The 26,001-nt window shown below is 39.7% G+C and overlaps 2 protein-coding genes across 5 annotated transcripts in view; both read right to left on the bottom strand.

The window, feature by feature from the left end:
- LOC137652383 (trichoplein keratin filament-binding protein-like) overlaps nt 1-25,027 on the bottom strand; it is a 73,900-nt gene extending 48,873 nt beyond the window's left edge. Inside the window, exons 1-4 of one of the 4 annotated variants that reach the window (XM_068385764.1) lie at nt 24,919-25,027; nt 11,975-12,222; nt 8,888-9,062; nt 8,088-8,207 (exon numbers count right to left, since the gene is read on the bottom strand). In XM_068385764.1, coding sequence (XP_068241865.1) covers nt 8,088-8,207; nt 8,888-9,062; nt 11,975-12,213 — 534 coding nt within the window. In that variant the 5' untranslated portion in view covers nt 12,214-12,222; nt 24,919-25,027. Of the gene's footprint in view, nt 1-8,087; nt 8,208-8,887; nt 9,063-11,974; nt 12,223-16,539; nt 16,633-16,769; nt 16,852-24,918 lie in introns of those variants that run through there. The other 3 variants (XM_068385767.1, XM_068385763.1, XM_068385765.1) reach the window with 3 other exon arrangements.
- LOC137652175 (FMRFamide receptor-like) overlaps nt 19,574-26,001 on the bottom strand; it is a 107,570-nt gene continuing 101,142 nt past the window's right edge. Inside the window, exon 11 of the mRNA XM_068385384.1 lies at nt 19,574-19,710. Within this exon, the coding sequence (XP_068241485.1) occupies nt 19,574-19,710 (137 nt within the window). The remainder of the gene's footprint in view (nt 19,711-26,001) is intronic.

Raw genomic sequence — 26,001 nt, 5'->3', positions numbered from 1 at the left:
TTATGATACAATATAAATACTGTACACTATCTAAAATTTTATATACTATTCATACACTCGAATTTGTTTTAAGACATACACTACAATGCTGATCATAAGGATAATTATAATCACCTTCTGAATAATAAATGGTAAAATTCACTCGTAATTTACAACAATTATGAAGCTAAATTTTCTGTAAGTTTTATATTTCACAAGCATCTTATTTTACAAATGAATATAGGTCAGCATGAAAATAGTTGCTATGCCTGATATTGCTTAAGGCTCAAAGGAGGATAATCTTTCAGTAAAAATGTTATTTTCATTAGTAAAATAAATTTTTGAATATACTTACCCGATAATCATGTAGCTGTCAACTCCGTTGCCCGACAGAAATCTAAGGAGGGATACGCCAGCTATCACAATACTAGAAGGGGGTGTACTAACAGCGCCACCTGTGGCCAGGTACTCAAGTACTTCTTGTTGACACCTCCTCAATTATTCCTCGATCCCACTGGTTCTTTATGGGGAGGAAGGGAGGGTCAATTAAATCATGATTATCGGGTAAGTATATTCAAAAATTTATTTTACTAATGAAAATAACATTTTTCAATATTAAACTTACCCGATAATCATGTAGCTGATTCGCACCCAGGGGGGTGGGTGAAAACCAGTGAACAAGATAAAAGGATAGCCAAGTATCCCCACATTTCATATAACAGTTATCTCTAATAACAAATGAAATAATAAGTACCTGGTAAGGAAGTCGAATTGAACCGTTACTCTGCCTCTTTTTTAAGTTCGTCTTCCTTACTGAGCGCAGCGTTCCTCTTGGAGGCTGAATCAACCCAAGGTGCTAAAGTATATAGGGTTGCAACCCCTACTAAAGGACCTCTACACAACCTTTAACCCAGGCGCTTCTCAAGAATGAATTGACCACCCGCCAAATCAAAAGGATGCGGAAGGCTTCTTAGCCTACCGTAACAACCATAAAAACAACAAAAGAATTCAAGAGAAAAGTTAAAAAGGTTATGGGATTAAGGGAATGTAGTGGCTGAGCCCTCACCTACTACTGCACTCGCTGCTACGAATGGTCCCAGGGTGTAGCAGTTCTCGTAAAGAGACTGGACATCTTTCAGATAAAAAGATGCAAACACTGACTTGCTCCTCCAATAGGTTGCATCCATTACACTCTGCAGAGAACGGTTTTTATTAAAGGCCATCGAAGTAGCTACGGCTCTTACTTCGTGGGTCCTTACCTTCAGCAATGCAAGGTCTTCCTCCTTTAAGTGAGAATGTGCTTCTCTGATCAGAAGCCTTATATAATACGAAAGCCCATTCTTGGACATGGGTCTCGAGGGTTTCTTGATGGCACACCATAAGGCTTCTGACTGTCCTCGGAGAGGTTTAGACCTCTTTAGATAATATTTGAGAGCTCTGACAGGGCAAAGAACTCTCTCAAGTTCGTTACCTACCATGTTGGAAAGGCTAGGTATCTCGAACGATCTAGGCCAAGGACGTGAAGGAAGCTCGTTCTTTGCTAGGAATCCAAGCTGGAAAGAACATGTAGCAGACTCGGTCGTGAAACCAATGTTCTTGCTGAAGGCATGAACCTCACTGACTCTTTTAGCTGTTGCCAGGCAAACGAGAAAAAGAGTCTTGAGGGTAAGGTCCTTGAATGAAGCTGACTGGAGAGGTTCGAACCTAGATGTCATAAGGAACCTTAAGACTACGTCTAAATTCCAGCCTGGAGTGGAAAGACGACGATCTTTAGACGTCTCAAAAGACTTAAGAATGTCTTGAAGGTCCTTGTTGGAAGACAGGTCCAAACCTCTATGGCGGAGAACTGAGGCCAACATACTCCTATATCCCTTAATCGTAGGAGCTGAAAGGGATCTCTCATTTCTAAGATGAAGCAGGAAGTCAGCTATTTGGGTCACAGAGGTATTGGTAGAGGATATTGAATTGGCTCTACACCAGCTTCGGAAGACCTCCCACTTAGACTGGTAGACCCTACGAGTGGAAACCCTCCTTGCTCTGGCAATAGCCCTGGCTGCCTCCTTCGAAAAGCCTCGAGCTCTAGCGAATCTTTCGACAGTCTGAAGGCAGTCAGTTGAAGAGCGTGGAGGTTTGGATGTAACCTGTCTACGTGAGGTTGACGTAGAAGGTCCACTCTTAGAGGTAGAGTCCTGGGGAAGTCTACTAGCCATTGTAGTACCTCTGTGAACCATTCTCTTGCAGGCCAAAGGGGAGCAACCAGCGTCAGCCGTGTTCCTTCGTGCGAGACGAATTTCTGCAGAACCTTGTTGATTATCTTGAACGGAGGGAATGCGTACAGGTCGAGATGGGACCAGTTCAGTAGAAAGGCATCCACATGAACTGCTGCAGGGTCTGGAACAGGAGAACAAAACAGAGGAAGTCTCTTGGTCATGGAGGTGGCAAACAGATCTATGGTAGGTTGACCCCACAAGGTCCAAAGTCTGTTGCACACACTCTTGTGGAGGGTCCATTCCGTGGGAATGACCTGATTCCTTCTGCTCAGACGATCTGCTGACACGTTCATATTGCCCTGGATGAACCTCGTGACTAGAGAGAGGTTTAGACTTCTTGACCAAATGAGGAGGTCCCTTGCGATCTCGTAAAGGCTCCTCGAATGGGTCCCCCCTTGCTTGGAGATGTAAGCCAAGGCTGTGGTGTTGTCCGAGTTCACCTCCACCACTTTGCCTAGCAGGAGGGACTTGAAGTTCAACAGGGCTAGATGAACTGCCAGCAGTTCCTTGCAGTTGATGTGGAGAGATCGTTGTTCCTCGTTCCACATTCCGGAGCATTCCTTTCCGTCCAAGGTTGCACCCCAGCCCGAGTCCGATGCATCTGAGAAGAGATGAAGATTGGGGGTCTGAATTGCCAAGGATAGACCCTCTCTGAGAAGAAGGTTGTGCTTCCACCACAGGAGAGTGGTCTTCATCTCTTGGTTGATAGGGATAGAGATTGCTTCCAGGGTAGAACTCTTGTCCCAATGAGCTGCAAGGTGGAATTGAAGAGGGCGGAGGTGGAGTCTGCCCAGCTCGACAAACAGGGCTAGGGACGAGAGAGTCCCTGTGAGACTCATCCACTGTCTCACTGAGCAACTGTTCCTCTTCAGCATGCTCATGATGCACTCTAGGGCTTGGCTTATCCTGGGGGCCGATGGAAAAGCCCGAAAACTCTGACTCTGAATTTCCATTCCCAGATACACGATGGATTGTGAGGGAATGAGTTGAGATTTTTCCAAATTGACTAATAGACCCAGGTCTCTGATAAGGTCTAAAGTCCAATGAAGATTCTCCAGACAACGACGACTCGAGGAGGCTCTCAACAGCCAGTCGTCTAGGTAGAGGGAGGCTCTGATGTTTGACAAGTGAAGGAACTTGGCTACATTCCTCATCAGAAGGGTAAAGACCATAGGAGCTGTGCTTAGGCCAAAACACAGGGCTTGGAATTGGTAGACGACCTTTCCGAAAACGAATCTTAGGAAAGGTTGGGAGTCTGGATGAATCGGAACGTGAAAATAAGCATCTTTCAAGTCCAATGAGACCATCCAGTCCTCCTGTCTGACCGCTGCTAAGACCGACTTGGTCGTCTCCATCGTGAACGTCAGCTTGGTGACATACTCGTTGAGAGCGCTGACGTCCAGGACAGGTCTCCAACCTCCTGTCTTCTTGGCCACAAGAAAGAGGCGGTTGTAGAAGCCCGGGGATTGATGGTCCCGGACTACAACCACAGCCTTCTTCTGCACAAGAAGCGACACCTCCTGGTGCAAAGCTAGCCTCTTGTCCTCCTCTTTGTAGTTGGGAGAGAGGTTGATGGGCGAAGTGGTCAGAGGTGGTTGAAGGAAGAATGGAATCCTGTAACCGAACCTCAGCCAACTGACAGACTGTGCGTCTGCACCTCTCATCTCCCAAGCTCGCCAGAAGGTCTTGAGTCTGGCTCCTACTGTCGTCTGGAGAATCGGAGAGTCAGTGTTTTCCTTTGGATGGCTTGGATCCTTTCCTGGACTTGCCTCTGTAAGAGTCTGGACGGGAGCTTCCTCGGCTGGGGGCTCTACCACGAAAGGGCGGTATGAATCTAGTCGCAGGGGTATCAGTCACTGGGGAGCGGTAAGTCTTAGGGGCTGAGGTGGAAGCCTTAGACTTACGAGCCGAAGAAGCCACAAGATCGTGCGTGTCTTTCTGAATCAAAGCAGCCGACAAATCTTTAATGAGCTCTTCGGGAAAAATAAACTTCGAAAGAGGAGCAAACAGAAGTTGTGAACGTTGGCAAGGGGTAATGCTGGCGGAAAGGAAAGAACACAGCTGTTCCCTTTTCTTCAAAACCCCTGACACGAACAAGGACGCTAGCTCGCCCGATCCGTCTCTGATGGCCTTATCCATACAGGACATTAACAGCATGGCAGAATCTTTGTCCGTATGGGAGGTTTTCTTGCTGAGGGCCCCCAGGCACCAGTCTAGAAAATTAAACATTTCAAACGCTCTAAACACTCCTTTAAGCAAGTGATCCAAGTCCGAAAAGGTCCAACACACTTTTGAGCGTCTCATAGCAGATCTTCGAGGCGAGTCTACCAGACTTGAGAAGTCAGCCTGGGCAGAGGCAGGTATTCCCAAGCCTGGTGCTTCCCCTGTGGCATACCAAACGCTCGCTTTCGAAGTGAGCTTCGTTGGAGGGAACATGAAGGAAGTCTTGCCAAGAAGTTGCTTAGACTGCAGCCATTCCCCTAGGATCCTAAAAGCCCTCTTGGAGGATCTAGCTAGGACAAGCTTGGTATAGGAAGACTGAGCTTGTTGCACTCCCAGCGAAAACTCAGATGGTGGAGAGCGGGGTATAGCTGAGACAAAATGGTCTGGATAAACCTCCCTGAGAAGAGCCAAGACCTTGCGAAAATCAAGAGACTGTGGAGAGGGTCTGGAGTCGTCCACGTCCGAAGAGGGATCAAGGTGTGCTTCCTCATCATCCGAAATCTCAACCCCAGAATGAGGCGACGGGATCGGATACGAATGCTGAACCGCAGAGTCAGAACGAGCAGGAACAACAACAGAGGTGGAAGGAGGAGGTGCAGCAAGTTCCTGTTCCTGTGGTATGAGTGAAGCGTGAATAGATCGAGGCTGTGCAGAACAAGGTAAAGTTCCAGCAAGCAGAGATGTCTGAGTAGCAGGATCAGGGTGCACGGGTAGAGCTCGGTGCAGCAGCTGAGCAGACTGACTCACAGGTGGAAGAGGTTCAACATCGTACGCCTGGCAGATGGAGCTGCGACTGGGTGCATCGAGTGCAGGCGGGTGCAGCACAGGCTGAACCGGTGCAGGAGGCTGGTGCACCACCGGTGCAGGCGGGTGCAGCAAAGGCTGAACGGGTGCAGGAGGTTGGTGCACCACCGGTGCAGGCGGGTGCAGCACAGGCTGAACGGGTGCAGGAGGTTGGTGCACCACCGGTGCAGGCGGGTGCAGCACAGGCTGAACGGGTGCAGGAGGTTGGTGCACCACCGGTGCAGGAGGGTGCAGCACAGGCTGAACTGGTGCAGGAGATAGGTGCACCACAGGTGCAGGAGGTGCAGCACTCTCAGCACGACACTCACGCATCAGGTCCGAAAGCTGAGCTTGCATGGATTGAAGCATAGACCACTTGGGATCAGCAGAGACAGTAGCAGACTGAGGTAAAGCCATAACAGTGGTTGTACCACCGGTGCAGCTCTGTTGTACCTTACTCCTCTTGGGCGGAGTACAATCGCTAGAAGACTGAGGCGAGTCAGAGCTGAGCCAACGACTGCAACCTGGCTGAGCACTCGCGGGTTGGACTCTGCGTTTAAGAGGTCTAGAGACCTGAGACCAACGATTCTTCCCCGAGAGAAGATCAGCGGACGAGCGGAAGACGGGCTCAATCGTCTGCAAGTGGGAGTGACGGTCTGTGGTAGACACGCCCGCAACCACTGAGGATGATTCTGTGCGCCTAACAAGGCCTGCCGAACCCTTATGCCCTTCGACATTGCTTCTCCCCTGGGCTTGGGAGCTTGCAAGAGGTCCCGGACTGGGAGAACGACTGGCTCGCACAGAAAAATCCCCACGCACCACACTGGCACTAACACTAGTACAAGGCACTGCACCGACACTAGCACTCGTCACAGCACTGGCACTAACTTCACCCACTGCACTCTTGGCCTTCAACTCTTTCACTTCGGCCATCAGAGACTTATGGTCACTTACCACTGACTCTACCTTATCGCCTAAAGCCTGAATAGCACGTAAAACCACTGACATATCAGGCGGAGGGCACACAGTAGGATCGGGGGTAGCCACTACAGGGGTAGGATCAGGAAGAGGATCATGAGATGAGGAAAATAAAGAAGAGTGAGAAGAACTCCTCCTAGCTCTAATTCTCTCTAACTTAGAAGAATACTTTAAAAGTCGGACAAAATCCAATTCCGAAAGACCGGCGCATTCCTCACATCGATTTTCTAACTGACAGGGTCTGTCCCTACAGTCAGAACAAGCGGTGTGAGGATCTACCGAGACCTTCGGAATACGTCTATTGCAAGACCTACAACGTCTATGGGAGGGGGCTTGCGAAATGTCAGACATTTTGTTTTCAAGAGAAGTCAAAGGGAGATCCAAAAAACAAGCAAAAAATCGTTAACCGTTAAACTGAATTAAATAAAAGCTATCTAGCTAATATCAGAAGGTTTCCAGTAATGCGACAGCCGTAAATCAAAGAGAATACATCACCAAATAAGCGAGAATAAACTCGAAGACCATGAGCGTATCCCAGAACGTCTAGCCGGAGGCACGACAGAGGAATAATTGAGGAGGTGTCAACAAGAAGTACTTGAGTACCTGGCCACAGGTGGCGCTGTTAGTACACCCCCTTCTAGTATTGTGATAGCTGGCGTATCCCTCCTTAGATTTCTGTCGGGCAACGGAGTTGACAGCTACATGATTATCGGGTAAGTTTAATATTGAAAAAGGATATTTATACTAACTAAAAGTTCTTTTTGTAAGTCTTCATGCAACAAATAAACCTTTTATATAATCTGAATTGTTAAGTTAATTGCTGTATAGATCAAGTTAAAAAGGTAGTAGGTTGGCCAGGGCACCAGCCACCCGTTGAGATACTATTGCTAGAGTGTTACTGGGTCCTTTGACTGGCCAGACAGTACTACACTACATTGGATCCTTCTCTCTGGTTACGGTTCACTTTCCCTTGGCCTACACATACACCGAATAGTCTGGCATATTCTTTACAGATTCTCCTCTGTCCTCATACACCTAACAACACTGAGATTACCAAACAATTCTTTTTCACCCAAGGAGTTAACTATTGCACTGTAATTGTTCAGTGGCTACTTTCCTCTTGGTAAGGGTAGAAGAGACTTTAGCTAAGGTAAGCAGCTCTTCTAGGAGAAAGACACTCCAAAATCAAACCATTGTTCTCTGGTCATGGGTAGTGGTATAGCCTCTGTACCATGGTCTTCCATTGTCTTGGATCAGAGTTCTCTTGCTTGAGGGTACACTAGGGGACACTAGTCTTTCTAATTTCTCTTTCTCTTGTTTTGTTAAAGTTTTTATAGTTTACATTGAAGTATTTATTTAGATATTGTTGCTGTTCTTAAAGTATTTAATTTTCCTTGTTTCCTTTCCTTACTGAGCTATTTTCCCTGTTGGGGTCCCTAGGCATATAGCATCCTGCAATAATAATAATAATACCCAAAAGGAAAGAGAATTATGAGTGAAGGTAAATCATGATATTGATAGCTGCTTCGATTATTTGAGAAACTTTTCTTTTTTCATTTGACAATAGGAATAAACTATTTACTCCATGGTCACTAATTGAGAGGATGTAACATGAATCTTAAGGAACTAATTACAATTCACTTATGATCAGTTTGGAAAGTTCAATATGGAATGGCGGCGTCAACGACCTTCGATGTCAGGATGCCAGAGAACTTCAAATCATTCATTCATTCAATATGGAATGGTATTTGGTAACTCAAATATAAACAATAACAGAAACACACCTTATGTAATTCTATTACAATTTTACAGTGTCCAAGTCATCAATATATCAACATTCATGAAGGACAGTACCTGCCTGACTTGAGGACTACTTTTCCGCCAGGCCTCGTATGAAAGGACTTCTGCCATTTTTCTTCTTTCTTCTTGATTTTTTCTTTTTAAATCTTCTAAACGGCATTTCAGCATATCAACCTGTATGAAAACAGAGACGATGAGTTTACAATGATTAATTATATATTGCACACCATAATTACGTGAAGTAGGTCTACCTCATTACCACTTACGTAAATAAATACGGTACACAAGTACATACATACATATACCAAGGCACTTCCCCCAATTTTGGGGGGTAGCCAACATCAACAAATGAAACAAAACAAAAATGGGGACCTCTACTCTCTACGTTCCTCCAAGCCAAACAAGGGACTCAACCAAGTTCAGCTAGTACTACAAGGGTGCCACAGCCCACCCTCCCACAAGTAATGAATAGAAATTATATACTAAATTAAAAAATAAGGGTATCATACAATCACCCATTTTCACCACTAACCTATACAAGTAGGCCTATTGTATAAATAAAAAAAAAAATGTTTACATAACTTACGAACACTCAACCAATGAGGTTACAGAACAGTTTTGAAAGCCTTAAATCAAACCACTGTAATATTCAATAATCTTTTAAAATCAAAGTGTCTAATTTATTTTTTTTTTCATGTAATAAATATCTGAAACCAATACTTCATTCACCATAAATTTCTATACTGTAGAATTATCAGTTGTTCATTTGAGAGAAAAATATTTAGGGAGCTATAGCTCTCCAGTGCTATATTGTACTAAAACAATAAAATATTGTTTATGATAAACATCATTACCTCTGGATAAACATAATGATGATGAATCACACGACCTCTTGATTCTCGATATCGTTGATACCTCTCTTCTTCATATTTCTTTTCGTCATCAAGAAGTAAAGCTCGTAGCCTTTTCCGTCGGTCTACAAGTTTTCTCTCTTTCTCTTCTTTTCGCCTCCATTCTTCTTCATCAGTACTGAAAGAGGTCATTCACTGCCCTTTAAAACTTACCAAAAACCAATGATTGTCATCCTTTTGATTATTGTGATAAAAAAATAATCACACTAACTTAGAATTACTTAGTACCATAAAAATAAATCTATTTGTACTATCTAAGATATGATTAATAAATGGAACCAATCTATTCTTACTATAGCCGACATGCCGGTATAATGAGTTCAACACAAAATACTATTAATTTCTCAGTTCATTTGTCTTTTGGTAAAGAGTGAACTGATAACACTGATAGAAAAATTTTCAACCCACACTCAGTGTTCAGCCTTTTGGTCTTAACTGAAACTTTTTCCATTGGTAAATACTGTATGTAATCTTAAATAAAGAGAAAACAAACATGAGTTTGGAGACCACAAACGTCCTTTAAGCTCGAGCAATCAACCACGAAAAAAGTACCTTTCCATCTAAAAGTTATATTCCTCTCTCCAAAACTCTAATAACTTGTAGACAGTTTTGAGATCTATCTCTGGTCATTTTTTACCAGCATCCAAACATAACATATTGCATAACCTTACCCACAAAATCCAAACTAAAACCCAACCTTTGACTTCCCAGTATTACAGTGTCTATGACCACTTTCTGCATATCAACATTCACTTGTCAATTAGGCACAGTTAATTTAAAGTCTAGATCGTATAGCTTAAATTAGACCTTAAACTCTACTCACCTCTGCATAACAGCTTCATTAATATAGAATAAAATATGATTATCAAATAAAGTGTCAAATATATATTTCAACAAGTGAGCAAGTCCTGAACGCGGACATGGTCCTCGTAGAGGACATACCTCCGCCAAGGTGACCTAGAGCGCCATATGTCCTAGAATCATGAATTGATGTGACTTCGACCTTCACATGACCTTGACCTTCACGTGACCTTCAAGTGACCTTGACCTTCACGTGACCTTGACCTTCACATGACCTTGGCTTCAAGTGACCTTGATCTTCAAATGTACTTGACCTTCACGTGACCTTGACCTTCAGGTGACCTTGACCTTCACGTGACCTTGACCTTCACGTAACCTTGACCTTCAAGTGACCTGCTTGACTTTTGACCTTCAAGTGATCTTTGTTCATTTGCCACTGATACTTAATATGACATTGATATAATGCACCAATATGACCTTGACCTTTGACCTTTATAAATTTGAACATCACCCATGGGTTGTGCCTGGACTAGGACTTCCCTGTTGGCTTATGCAAAAGTCAGTGCTTTATTTCTGTCTCTTGATATGGCCACTTATGTCATAGTGACACCAGTGACCCCTGTGACCTTGACCTTGGGGTGACCTTGACCAAAATTTAATCAGTTCTTCCATACACATTGGGGAACTACTTGGCCAAGTTTGAAGTGATTCCGTGTAGAAATGTGGCCTCTACGTTGTCCACAGACAGACAGACAAACAGAGAAACAAACAAACAAACAAACAAACAAACCGAACCGAAAACATACCCTCCTGGCGGAGGTAAAAAGTATGGTATCTATTGATTTCACATTTGACTCTTAATTATAACCCTGATCTCCCTCAGTTGTAAAGAAATACGATGTTCATCTTATAGTTCAAAACTTTTAACCATAGTTAACATCGAAATTGAGCATTGAGCCATATGTATTACCTTGACCAGATTCTCCAAGCAGAATCCATTAGAGGATTATGCATAACAAATATGAAATCTATAAATCTTATGACATTTGTGGTATGAGCCAAGGAAGAGATATCATAGAGGTGATGAAGAGGAGCAATGTTCAGGGAAAATGACTGAAGGCCTTGATAGCAGCCTTGATGACCTCACTGCATTCCAGAGTAGACGTGCTGAGATTCTGGTGTAGGAGTACTGTACGCAAGTGCTAATGTGAAGGAATACTTATAGGGCAATGAAGTTGTATGAGGATTTTGTGATATAGTGGGTGGAAGTACTGCACATGGATAGGTGAAATACCAATATTTAAACCATTAACTTGGAAGTGAGTCCAGTCAACTAATCTTAGGTGAAGTTTAGTCTTACATTGATATTTGGTTTGCCCGCGTGTTCGTTGACCTCGTGGAGCTAAGGAGTTAAGACCATGTTCATCTCTGCAGTCAGTGTTTGCTCTAGGTCGAGCGACTATAGAAAGTAAGGCCAGCACGATTTGTTAGTAACACCCCATCATTCAAGTATCAACTTGACCTTGCCATATGAGGTATTCTATCTTGCAGAGTTGGAAATTTATGACAAAGGTTAGATTCTTAAGTGGTCTTTGACCATTTGTAAAACTTTGTCGTTTGACCACATGTTATATCTTTATTAGACCTTTGACTTGAAATATGACTTCGGCCTTGCCTTCACTCAGTAAATCAGCTTTTAAAGGGAGTATGGTTGCTAAATATGAAATCACTGTTACATAAAATTCTAAAGTTACAATTAAGATTAAATTTCTATATGCCTTGTAACCTATAAGATACATAAAAAAATGCATTTCTTTCTTTTCCAAAATGTAGTCAGTTCCTTCAAGTTATGAGGTCCACCTTGAATAGAATCTATGAAAAAAAATTAGTCTAGCCAGTTTACAGGCTAGACAAAAACCATACAAATTTATCAATAGTAATATTTTGCACAATTACTGACTTTGCTGGGAGGGATTCACAAAGAACTGTAAATTTCACATACTGTACTTAAGACCCTTTCTATTCCCGAAAACTTCTTTAACAAACAATAAATTCTTGGATTTAAAATACTGCGACATGAAAACAATGAACATTACCCCAAGCAATAGAGTTTTCTACAGTATCTAAAGTTATATGAAGAAATAGTTACATAAAAACTCAAAATCTTTTATTAATAAATGTAATTTACTAGGACAATTTATATTGCATGGATGAATATAAATCACATACCTTTTATGTCTTGGTTGAGCTATGGCATTGTAATACTGAGCTTGCCATTCTCTCTTCTTTAGAGAATTAACAGTGTTTTTCCAGTCTTCCAACCTCCAAGCTTCTTCATTTCTCCGCTGGTTGTAAGCTTCATACCACTCTCTCGCTGACCCTGGTCTGCTGCCTGGACGGACTCTAATAGCACCAACGACCGAAGTTGACCGAACAGACCCTGCTGTCCCTGGACGGCGCCGAGACATAACTGTTTACTGAAACAAAAACTACGTTTTATATCACAAAACATTTTCTTCATACAAACCCATTACAGTACTCATTATATGCCTAATATTTGTGTCCTGACAATCACACGTTCACTTGTCTTGCTTCCAAACCGAAGGACCTACAGCGCAGGTGCCATCTTGACTCGCTGGTATGTATCAGTCCTTAAGCTCATACTTTTATATAGGTTGTAAGTGAAATATCATGAATTGAGGGATAGACGGGATATCAATGTATTATTAATGGGTTTATATAAAAAAGTTTTGTCATAAGATACTTGTTTTATTACAACTCCATACATCATACTATATACTGTACAGTATTGTATGTATATGAATTGCTAATTTGGCAAGTACAGTGCCATTAATGAATTAGTGAGGAAAGGTGAATCCCAATAAAGTGGTAAAAATGATTCTCTAACTTCCTCTCCCAAGGGGAAACAGTGGCCACTGATACAACCAAAACCGATCAAACTATTTAGGTGCAACATCACGTAAATAGAAAGTGGTAAGGGTAAACTGCCATTCCCAGGAACCTTCTCATTCAAAATCGAGGCTACACTTAATGGCTAAACAGATCCAGATGAAATCTAATTACTGTGTACATGGGCTTACACCTTTACCCATTTGGCTTTGTTATGTAAGGGACGCTTTCAGGATAATTTATCTCAGCCAATAGGAAACCAAGTTCTTGGAGTTCTTATAGGCTTCGTTTCCCTGAGAGTTCAGACAAATAACTCTGCAATTGGGAAATTATCGAGGGATGTCACGACGGCTTGAGCATACTATGAATTTTTTTGAGAAAGTCCAGGAGGAATGACAGAGTAAAACTGGATAATAGATAATAGTCAATTTGTCATCAAGCCAAAAAAGATCCACAACAAGCAATCTTTACAAAGGAGCAATATTATAAAGAGTACTATTCAAAGGAAAAAAAAATATGCCACATGTTTATGCATCTAGAAAAAAACATGACAGGATACCCAGATACATAATAAAACGCACATTACAAAGACAAAGAGCACTTCAAAGATTCATTGAGCTACCCAAGTTACTTTAACATAGAACAAACTCCTAAGTGAAGTTAGTGACCAATGTATCAAGAATTTTATAAATTAGTGTATATCAAGGATCATTGATGTGGCCTTTGCTAATTATCACAATAATGGTTGAAAATATAAAGGATATCAGCAAAATAAGTTCTTGAGATCTACTATAAGTACAGTAGATACCTTTCTTAGAGGTAACAGCTACATCTGAGGAAAAAGATTATGTAAACATTTAAAAGGTGGAAACTCAAATATAAGGATGAAGGAGTGAATATCAATGATAATGTATAAAAAAACTTATGATGACTGAACTGCAAGCTAATGAAAAAGAGCTGTCAAGAAACAAGCCATTTAGCTATTATGGGAAAGGATGTCTAAGAAATCGTGGAATAGGGGTGAGATCTAATTATTTACGCTAAGAGGCCTTGCACTTGGGGCCTGGAAGGTCAGTCAGTGCCTACATACAATATGTTGAATAGCAATGGAGGAAAGAAGATAAAGTAAGCAAAACAAGGGGACGTTGATAAGACATTTCAGTTTAAAGGCTGCTCATGAATGGCAGAGGCAAAGGAGAGTGACATTGCCCTATCAAGTATGTCAGTGCCCTAGAGACTGACCATATATACATATGATCAGTGCCCAAGCCCACTCTCTACACTAGCTAGGACCAAGGAGGGCCAGGCAATAGCTGCTGATGACCCAGCAGATAGACCTGTAGGATCCCCTAAATCATCCCCCCCCCCCCCCACCTCAGCTCACAGAGCTGGTGAGGTTGCAGCGACCAAAGGAACTGATGACTTTGAGGGGACTATAACCCCAGCCTGGTTATCACCAGGAAGTTTCCAAGAGCAACCCCCCCCCCCCCCCGCCACACCCTAAATGACTTCAGTGCACCCAGTAAGTAAAATGAACGATACAATACTTATGGACTTTGCAAAGATGGCAATATGCATCATATATTATCATGGCCAAAACTGGAGAAATCGAGAGGTTGGGGTATTGGAATGGATATGTTTATAAATCAAAGATAATAAAGGTGTCAGATTACACAAGGCAGGCCATGAAACTAAATGACGAGTTTAAAATTATCGCAAAGGTAGCATAACATTTTCCTCTTAGGTAAAGTTTTGGATTCAACCAAATTGGGAAATGTATTATATTAATATATTTTCCTAGTAAAGCACGTGATAACAAAACACTTCTTCTCAATACATTATTGTCGCTAATGCATACTTACAGAGAAAAAAAATATTTCAGGAATTGAAGGTCTTGACTTTTTCTAAGTTTAGTGTATATCTTTCCATGGGCACGCAAGGTAGCTCTTGTTCGTTTGTATGTCTGTTTTCATCTTACTTGGCTCCGCCCCATTGCCTAATGTGACAATATTTACTTGAATGCGCATTTTCTCCTCCCACTAATGTCGCTCCTCCAATCTAAATACTACTGGGTTCTTTTCAAGGGTTATTATTGGACGATTCATTGGTCTCTCAGTCTTGTTTCAAGGATCTGTTTTTCGTGCAATATAACATTGTAAACGACAGTATTTTGTTTTTTTCCCTATTTCATTATGGGAGAAACCCGTGATTGTCGTTTGTTTTCGGTTTTCAAAAGTTCCGGTTTCTATATTTTCATCACACGTCACTTGACTGTCATGGATCCTCCGGTACGGTTGTGTGAAATATGTCGTTATTCCTATTTTGATGTGATCGGCCGATTTCATGGGAATTATAATGGAACTCCTGAAGTAGTGAATCGTTTTCTAAGGGAGCATTCCGTATTACCTTTAAGTGTCCAGTGTGGTAAATGTGATTCGCCTTTACATTTTCGTGAGGATAGACATGTGTGGTATTGTACCAAATCTGAATGTATTCCAGTAGTTGATGATTCAGAAGAGGGTCAACCACAACCTTCCACATCTTCATCGTCATCTTCCGTTTAAGGTAAGAAGTGATTTAACAAAATATATATATTCAAATTTACCCCTGGTTAAAGGGGGGGTCGCAGGGGGGGCGAAGCCCCCCCCGGTAGGGGTACAGGGCCCCTAGGTTAGGTTAGGTGGGTTTGTTAGGTTCTGTGGTGCCCTGAAAATTACTGTGGCCTTAAGGGGGGGTCGCAGGGGGGGCGAAGCCCCCCCCCCCCCCCCCCCCGGTAGGGTTACAGGGCCCCTAGGTTAGGTTAGGTGGGTTTGTTAGGTTCTGTGGTGCCCTGAAAATTACTGTGGCTTTAAGGGGGGGTCGCTGGGGGGCCCTACCCCCCTCCCCCGGTAGGCCTAGTTAGGGGTATGGGGGAGGGGTGCTGGAACATTAATTATTCATTAATTGCAAATATCATTCAATGCCCCAACACCCTCCCCCCCCTTCCCCCACCCAAAACCCCGGTTCCCAAAGGGTGTCCCCCATAATTGGTGGGATGAACTAGGGTATACATAGTAAATCTCTAAATCGGTTGGTTTGCAGTCAAAATAAACGTTAAATTCATTGAAACCACACTATTTCTGATGCAACAAATATATTTTTATTGCATTTTTCCAAATTTGGCTGAAACTAAAAATTTACCTCATCTTATTGTTATTTCACATAACAATAAGTAGTAGGTAGTAGGTTGGCCAGGGCACCAGCCACCCGTTGAGATACTACCGCTAGAGAGTTATGGGGTCTTTTGACTGGCCAGACAGTACTACATTGGATCCTCCTCTCTGGTTACGGTTCATTTTCCCTTTGCCTACATACACACTGAATAGTCTGGCATATTCTTTACATATTCTCCTCTATCCTCATACACCTGACAACACAGATTACCAAACAATTCTTCATCACCCAAGGGGTTACTGCACTGTAATTGTTCAGTGCCACTTTCCTCTTGGTAAGGGTAGAAGAGACTCTTTAGCTATGGTAAGCAGCTCTTCTAGGAGAAGGACACTCCAAAATCAAACCACTGTTCTCTAGTCTTGGGTAGTGCCATAGCCTCTGTACCATGGCCTTTCACTGTCTTGGGTTAGAGTTCTCTTGCTTGAGGGTACACTCGAGCACACTCTCCTATCTTATTTCTCTTCCTCTTGTTTTGTTAAAGTTTTTATAGTTTATATAGGAGATATTTATTGTTGTTACTCTTCTTAGAATATTTTATTTTCCTTTTTTCCTTTCCGCACTGAGCTATTTTCCCTGTTGGAGCCCCTGGGCTTATAGCATACTGCTTTTCCAACTAGGGTTGTAGCTGAGTAAGTAATAATAATAATAATAATAATAATAACTCAAATCACCTAGTATAAGCGAAAAAAATTCACGTACTTGCTAGAGCGCCCGGAACAACAACATTAGTGACACTTCCCAAAATAACCCATACCATCCCCGGCTCCCCCTAAACTAAAGGAATAATGAAATTGGGACCAACACATTATTCAGGATTTAGCATACAACTCGCGAAAAATAAGCGCAATTTTGTACAGTGTCATTAACGTATTTCAAACTTTACCGTAAAGTGTATACCTACTATCTTGTATTTCATGAGCGATAGTTTTAGGTGTTCGCAAATTCACACAACCCCCGACAGTGTTTCCAAGTACTGGAAAAGGGCGGCGCCCTGCGCCCTTCATGTCTGTTAAGTGTGAATGTACACAGTTCCATAAAAAGCATATGATGAAATTTTTACCTAAAGGCAATGATAGCACGTACAATAGCAAAAACTAATTTTAATTCTAACCTCATACACAGTAAAAGTGATGGAATATTTTATGATAATGATCTAATATTAATAGTATGTACGTATATAAAACACAAATTGCTAGTATCCGAGCCTATCTTCGTTTTGTAGGAGCCGTTATAAGGGCGCACATAAACACTAGAGTATCAGTGAATTTCGATCTTCCATGTTCCAATGTCCTTCAGCGCAACTTATAAGTTTCCTTTGCAATAGTGTAATAAAAGTGCCGTGAAACAGCGTCGTTACTGGCCATGGATGAATACGTATGCAGAGAAAGGTAAAGTGTCATTTGCCACGTTTTGATGACTAGGTAATGATTATGTGAAGCTTTATTACTGCAGTAACAACATTCTGGTCGTCACATGGGTGACGGAGTTGGTCACACAACTTTCTAGGTTGTTAACTATCATTTAAGTTTTTATGTTGTTGTTTTTTTATAATCAAACCAAATAATTTAATCGTTTTGAGGCCATGTTAATGTGTAATCACCCATGTATGTCATTATTTATGGTATTCCGTAAAATATGAGACTTCCAAAGTATTTGTCAAAACATTGTTGTTATCACCTCCGGAATAAAAAAAATCTCTATCTTACGAACCTTACGTTTGCACCATGGAATATTTCCCTCAAAATTAGGAAAAACACATACGTCTATGTATATATATATACACACACACACACACACACACACATATATATATATATATATATATATATATATATATATATATATATATATATATATATATATATATATATATATATATATATATATCATATGATTTTTTTCAATGTGTTGGGACTAACATTATTCGGTATTATTGTAGACAGTATAGTGGTATCACTTCACAGCTTCCTTATTATTGTGGGAGAACAATAGGTGACTCGGCAAACATGATAAAGAAAAAGTTAATGATTATATCAGTGGTTTATTTCACATATGCTGAGAAATGACTTGATTTAACTAAATGAAAATTCGCCATCATTTTATTATATATATATATATATATATATATATATATATATATATATATATATATATATATATATATATATATATATATATATATATATGTATATATATATATGTATATATATGTATGTATATATATGTATGTATATATATATATGTATATATATATATGTATGTATGTATGTATGTATGTATGTATGTATGTATGTATGTATGTATGTATATATATATATGTATGTATATATATATATATATGTATATATATATATATATATATATATATATATATATATATATATATATATATATATATATATATATATATATATATATATAGCCGCCGATAATGGGGACCCCCAGTGGGAACTCGGGGTTTTGGGTGGGGAAAACATACTGGGGAATTGGTATACAATGGTAAAAGAAACCGGTTCTTCACTATACATTATGTTTTTGGACTTATAATAAATCCATGGAAAAGTGCACAAATTATCTATATCTTATACTAACGGTATATTTTTCATTTATTTGTTGACATTGAACAGGTTGGTTGTATTCGTATTTGATTGATTTATATAATGATAATATTTTGTTGGGTCTGCCTAAGATATTTTATACTGTATTGGCCACCTGCAACCAGGTAAAACATGTTGTCTTCTGGTAGTTTAGGTCACAAAGCATCAGTGTATTTGAATCTATAATTTACAGGTCAGGTTATATTAGAGGCAATGTCAAGTTAAATCTGAGATCCCACATAGACTAGTTTCCTTCAATTGCCCCTGCTAAAGCTTCATGCTTAGTACAACACTTTTTCATGTGATGCTACTATTTACACATATAGGCCTAGGCCTAAACCATATTTTTTCCAAATGCCAATCTTACGATTTATGACAAGTGCTATTTAAAGACCTTGTGTGATTATAGTTCATGCATTTTCAGTCAAAACTGTCCTGTATTTTTGTTGTGAATGCTGTTATGTATTCATTTGTATTTAATTGTGGATCCTTCAATTACCCAAATTTATTATTAACAGGAATTCAAGGGTCCCTCACGTATAATCAAATTCGCAAATGTTCAGGAACTATAGTATTATATTATGCCTTTGCTATATTGCAAAGTTGCTAGTGCATTCATTACATATATTGTAAAGTTGCAATATGTCTCCCAAGCCTACCATGTAATGAAGGAAATTCATGAGGCCAACTGAATCAAAACTGCTTTACAGTTTGAGATCTAGCCTACTCAACAAGTCTGCATGCAAGAATTAATATCTATACTGTACAAAAGTTTAAAGGTTTACACTTTAAAACCCTTAATTTTAGAAAAAAATTTTCCTTTACTCTGTCAATCATTTAGAATAGTGGAAAAGGGCAGCGCCCCGCACCCTTCATGACTATCATGTGTGTGCCCAGTTCCATAAAAAGCATGAAATGCTGAAACTTACCTGAAGGCAATGATAGCATGTATGTTATGTGGTGTCTTGATAATCATAAAAGCGTTTAGTGTTAAGTTGTCTGCTTCGATTTAAACACGAGGACAAACAGAAAGGTCCTAAGTCATTGTCCGTTTTCAGGGTGCTGGTGGCACTCGTGACGTAGACTGGTCTTGTAGCGAAGGAAGGTCTCAATTCATGGAAGGATCTCTGCGCTTTGGAAAATCACACCATGTCGGCGTAGAGCACTGAAAGGCAGCAGGTGACAGTTGTCCTGTGATTGGAATGTTCTGGTCCCTGAAGTGTAGGCTGTCTTGGTTTAATGTAGCTGATCGGACAAAAGGCAATTACAAAATGGTATGGTCATTGACTGGTCTCAGTAGGCTTGATGCTTAAGGAAAGGGAGATGGGAATGTCTCATTCATTGGACGTATGCTCCTATACAATCCTACTGCTGGCTTTTTGTCTATCTAGATCATCTCTGGAACTCTGATAAAGGTAGTAACTTTGCCAGGGCACCAACCACCCATTGAGATACTACCACTAGAGAGTTATTGGGTCCCTTGACTGGCCAGACAGTACTACATTGGCTCCTCTCTGGTTACGGTTCATTTTCCTTTTACCTACACATACACCGTAGTCTGGCCTATTCTTTACATATTCTCCTCTGTCCTCGTACACCTGACAACACTGAGATTACCAAACAATTCTTCCTTGCTCAAGGAGTTAACTACTGCAATGTAATTGTTCAGATGCTACTTTCCTCTTGGTAAGGGTAGAAGAGACTCTTTAGCTATGGTAAGCAGCTCTTCTATGAGAAGGACACTCCAAAATCAAACCATTGTTCTCTGGTCTTTGACAGTGCCGTAGCCTCTGTACCATGATCTTTCACTGTCTTGGTAGAGTTCTCTTGCTTGAGGGTACACTCGGGCACATTATTCTATCTTATTTCTCTTCTTCTTGCTTTGTTAGAGTTTTTATAGTTAAGAGACAACTCTCAGCATCTACCTCCCATTTCTCTCCCAAAAAAGTGAGAGAGAAAGAAGGCCCTGGAAGGAGAAAAAAAAGGTCGGGGTACTTCAATCCCAACTAACAGTGTCTGTACGTTCAGCTGGAGCTTGAGTTGTTAGTACCATTTTTTTCTCGCTATCGCTATGGGACAGCTCTTAGCACTAACTCCTCCTGGGTTGAGATCAAACTTGGGTAAAATGCATGTGAACAACACTACCAAGTACCCAGATTCCTCCCTAGAGTTGAAGATGCTGAGGTTTCTTCCTGCTAAGGGACACAAAGAACTTTTCCAAGAAGGAAAGTTCCTCATACAGTACTGTCTCTACTAGGGATAGAAATAGTAGGGGTCACACATATGCATCTCCTATCGAATGGTCTTTTTTCCTCATACAGTACTGTCTCTACTAGGGATAGAAATAGTAGGGGTCACACATATGCATCTCCTATCGAATGGTCTTTTTTGATGACGCCTTCTACACGTTCTTCTCCAAAATGTAGCATCAAAGACCATCTGATAAAGATGAAGCAGAGGAGGAAGAACTTAAAGCTCCCCTTCTGTATGTTTGTACAAGCTGATAATGGCAATTTTACTTGGGAAGAGACCACCGGAATTCTGTGAAGAAACAGCACAACTAGGTAATACTTCCTTAGTTCCTTTCTGGTATCAAATAAGACATCAAAAATAAAAAGGGCAGTATCCTTCCCCTTCACAATCAGCAGCAGCAAAACCTTATTTCGATGTGCATATCAATGTCTAAGGATTTCCATCCTCCTAAGCAGTATGCAAACATCATCATCACATGGCTAAACAAGCCAGGAAATAAAAAGAAAACAGCAATGCTGTATAACAGAAACAAGAATGTGGATATTGGCAGGTTACACAGAAAACTATCAAACAGCTACAGTTAGAAAAACTGCAAATCCTTCCTTCCTTGAAAACATCTATCACATAATATTCTGCTAACACAATTATCTTAAAAAAAAGAAAAATATTAAAACAACCAGAAGAGGCTGCCGGTAGCACATTTGTACTATCCGTAGCTCAAGAGGCCAGTCAGGTGGGTGGGCTTATCCACAACCCCTCCAGGTAACTACCGATACCTAGTTAAGTTTTAAAAGCCTTATCCAGCTTTGCTGAAAGCATATTTCTGTTAAAGGAAGATGGTTTGTATATGTGTAAGTGCAAATGGCTTTTGGGTTGGTTAGCTGAGTTATAGGACTTTTACCACAAAAAGCACTAGCCAGTGAAAGGAGTTTGAACTTTGCCAATATTCATTACAATCAGCCCTCGATATTCATGGGTTCTACCTTCACAGATTGTCATTCGTGATACAGAGAACCGTATAACCTATTAAATAAAAATTCACTCTTTCACAGTATCGCAATAAGTACTCTCTTGGCCAGACAATTATAAACCGACCACATTCCTTTGCACCTGGCCTGCTTTGTGATTTTTCCTTCTCCGCACAGTACAACACCCCATCTCTCACTGACCCGGCCACACACTCGCATCGTCTCTCCTCATATGTACATCTTCCCTGCTTCAGTCCTTTTTGTGCAGAATCACATTGTAATGTAAAAAAGTTATGTACAAAACCTGTACATAAACAGTGTATTTATAGTGATTTTAGTATAAAGTGTGATACGTGTATTAGGCTATGCTACCCCATGCGCCAAACAGTTGACTGATCAGACTTACTGCGAAGAATTTCGTACGTAAACGATCAGTGGTGTTATACACGTACTTTTACTTTTAATTTTTATTGTGTTAGTGTATTCATTGTGTATTAGTGTTACTGTTATGATAACTACTGAACATTACTGTATACAAAATACTGTACTTTACAGTGATAATGTATATACAGGCTATGTGTTCGGTGAGTTGTAATGGTACGTGTCAACCTGCCGATACAGCGTCCACTTAAGAGTGTTAGCTTACCTAATTAACCTGTGCTGTAGTGATAGTACTTTACATACTTACCCTGAACCGTACATGTACAGTTATGGAAGTGTTTTCATACAGCAATACTTTCAACTTCATAACCAATTTTAGATAAGACTACCTCATATTTATACACAACTACATGAAAATAAGAAAAAAATACATAAATAATTTTAAGGGATCACATTTTGTAGCCTCCTTGCTTGAAAAGTTTTAGACAAGAAAATTTTTCTGCTGTTATTACAAAAATTGAATTTGATCATCATTACAACATGAAACCAACATTTATTTTGGTGTAGTTATTTCCACCATTTGATACCTAGTTTGTGAAGCCTGTTGGCAAGAACTCTAAAAGCATTACGGATATTTATTTTACGCAATAACAAATTTAATTTTAGACCGTCATGCCCAACACAAGTAATTAATTGCAAGAAAGCTAGTTTATTTCTGTAGCCTTTTATCAACATATGAATTTTGTTATGAAAATTCCATTAGTATTCAAGAATGTTCTGTTTAAGGGATATAAAAGGTTGGATTTTGTTCCCAAGTATGATCACTGCTTAACCAGGTGTCTAGTTGTAACGTCCTCTGGGTTTTAGTGATTCTTACACCATCTCTTAAATTCCAGAATTTACTAAAATACATTATATGATATCATCCAACCATTTTTAATTTATGTATTGAGCTTGGGTAATATGATATCATCCAACCTTTCTTAATTTATGTAATAAGCTTCGGTAATTATTATAAAGGCAGTTCTAGATATGAAATTACATTCCCCTTTCCATCTCAACATATTATATATAATGTAGTGTTATTTTCAATACAATTTTCCCTAAAAAAGAGCTTATAAAAACTAAATAAGTGTAATGAATTGTATATTAATTTGTGGCGGTTTTGCCTAAATAATATCATTAGATGAAGAAATTATAATTATTTCTTTTATGTTTTGACTAGCAACTGGTTAACCCTACCTCTATATGTCTATTCGGTATATCAAATTATTTTCATTTTTATATGAAGCTAAACTTGAATTCCAAATTGAGATTCTCCAAATTATTAGTTGTAGGTCGTATAATTTAAATATTTCAGCCATGAATGAAAGCTAAACCCAATGCATCAAATACTATTAGTGAAACCACTTTTCATTAATGAATTTATGGTAAATATTTAATCCTAAATCAGCACTCCCAAACTTCAAGTTTCTTAACCTAACCTACAATGCTGTGTCCTTATTCACTGTTCATCATTGTAGCCTATATTTGACTGGTGATAAGCTAATGTAATATCGTATTTGTTTACTGGTAACTTGTGAATTTCAATTGACCTGGAATAGTTACCTATAGAGTATGACTTGAAAGTTAGCAGCTTAACATTGAAAACTATTAGTATTTCCATCTAAAAATATTATTTCCCTGCATACCTATGTTACAACTTGTAAAATCAAGCTGGGAACATCTAATTGCATAGTATGAGTTAATTTAACTTTATATAGCCCATGCAGATTGAAGATTGAATATGATGCCTATGTAAAATAGTTGGTAAATATACTATATACGTTATTACTACTCGTTAGACAATCCTGTTTCCGTAACGTTTGTAGAAATTTAAGTTACAGTTTATAAAACGTGTAAAAACGTAATTACCTAATCAACCATCCTAATCCACCCTACTCTATCTTAACCTAACTTAAACTATAGAAGAAATTTAGGTACCTTTGGTGACTGTTGGGGCACTGGGCCTGTTGCTCGCATAGAAAATGTGAATCCTTCCTATCCGTGTCCATCGTCACACATATGTTATTGTATCTACGAGTATGTTGGTTAATGAACTCACGCTAATTATTCATTTACTGTTCTTTGCTCAGGAGTAGCTCGCTACACTCACAATTGAATATTATTTTACTGCTCCTCTGTTCTAGTAAGTGGTACATGTTGCAATACGCGCATCAGCCGAGTGGGCCAGTGTTGTGGCGGACAAAATATTTATGCTTTGTACCCAACCTGCGGAGTGTATGAATGATAGCGGCCACCTATATGTATGATTACGGCTAACTTAGAATATGACAGTAGCCCCTCCCCCGTTAGGTAAGTAGGTAAGGACACGGCTTGTAGGGTAGGTTGGGGGGGGGGGGATTTACTTTAGTTGATGTCCATTCTTAATCCAAAAGGGAGGAACTGGCCGCTGATATACAAAGGCTCCCCGACCTCTGTAGCTACAGTAAACAAGGGTAATATGTAGCAGGTTGGGGCAGTGTGTTCGAGTTGCAAGAAAATTAAGGGAATATGTACTAACCTAAGTAACACCCCCCACGTAAACTGAATCAATGTGTTCTTATTTACCGAGTGGGCCATTACCTCGTTTGCCACTCCTTACCTTAGCTAACTTTGAAAAGCAAAGTTCAAAATCGTAATTTACCTTTCCACGAAAACAGCGTTTCGGGAAAAAATTGGCATAGAAGATACTTAGATTGTGTAAATGAAAATACCTAAACAGTCGTATCTATGAATGTCAATAGGACATATATAATACAAATAAAGAATTTGGTTCCTTTATAAATAAATAATTAACACCAGTTCTTACCTTTTATACCACTATAGTGGCTGCATAGTACACTTAATTATATTTCCACAAACGATAACACACCAAACTGACTGTCATTGCTCAGATTTTCAAACGGTAAACAAAAAACACGGTCAATGTTTGACTCGTAATTACAGAGCCACCCAAAGAAGAAATTTATGAGCGAAGGCGTCATTTTTAGATCATTCTCAATTATCTTTCTTAGAGTTTATTACACTATATGATTATGTTTTTCCATTGGCACTAAATTGGAATAATTATTTACTTTCATTACTGATTACCGTTTTTTCTTAGTTAAGGTTTTCGTAAATATGGCTTGTATTAATTCATATTTTTTTCTAGCACTTAGCCTAATGTTCGATCTCCAAATACACACAAAAGTACGATTGACTTCAACGATTTTGTTAATTATCTGATGTATTTCAGCACCTAATATTTTGTTGTTTACTGACAATGATGCATTTTCATTCCCAAAGAGGTAATCAGACTTCGGTATTTCCGTCAACATTAGATACGTTTCATATCGTTACTATGGCAACGAGAGACGCTAAAGTTTTCGATTTTTTGTTTATGTTGTTATAGAAATATATGGTCAAAGCATGTAATGTATTGTATTGTTTCTTTTTATGTGCCAATTACGACAACATAAACGACTGTATTTTTCCATTGGCGACAGAGCAAACATGAACTTAGTAAAAGATATTATCTTAAGCTCCTTGCAACCTTTGAGGAATAACATTCCTCTGAGCGAAATATTCCTCTAAGATACCGAGTATCATGTCTACCTAAAAAGATCTAGTTTTCCAACTATTGAGGAATAGAATAAGTATCACAAATTCATACGGTTGAAAAACTTTATTGATACAGATTGCAAACAATACTATCCATTTAATTGAATATAGATAACAACACCTTATGAAAAAAAAATATTTAGAAACACCACATCGAATGATTCAACCCGCACAATATAAAACAGTTATAGTCATGATAGGATGTTAAAAAGTTGTATAGCGAATAATTAAACATTTTAAAAGATTAACCACCTTAGAATGAAGTATTTTATCCAAAAAGGTTTAGAAAATT

Source organism: Palaemon carinicauda, chromosome 13, assembly GCF_036898095.1.
Source record: "Palaemon carinicauda isolate YSFRI2023 chromosome 13, ASM3689809v2, whole genome shotgun sequence".
Classification (NCBI taxonomy): Eukaryota; Metazoa; Arthropoda; class Malacostraca; order Decapoda; family Palaemonidae; genus Palaemon; species Palaemon carinicauda.
Note: the sequence above shows the minus strand (reverse complement) of the source record. Positions and strands in the feature narration are given on the sequence as shown.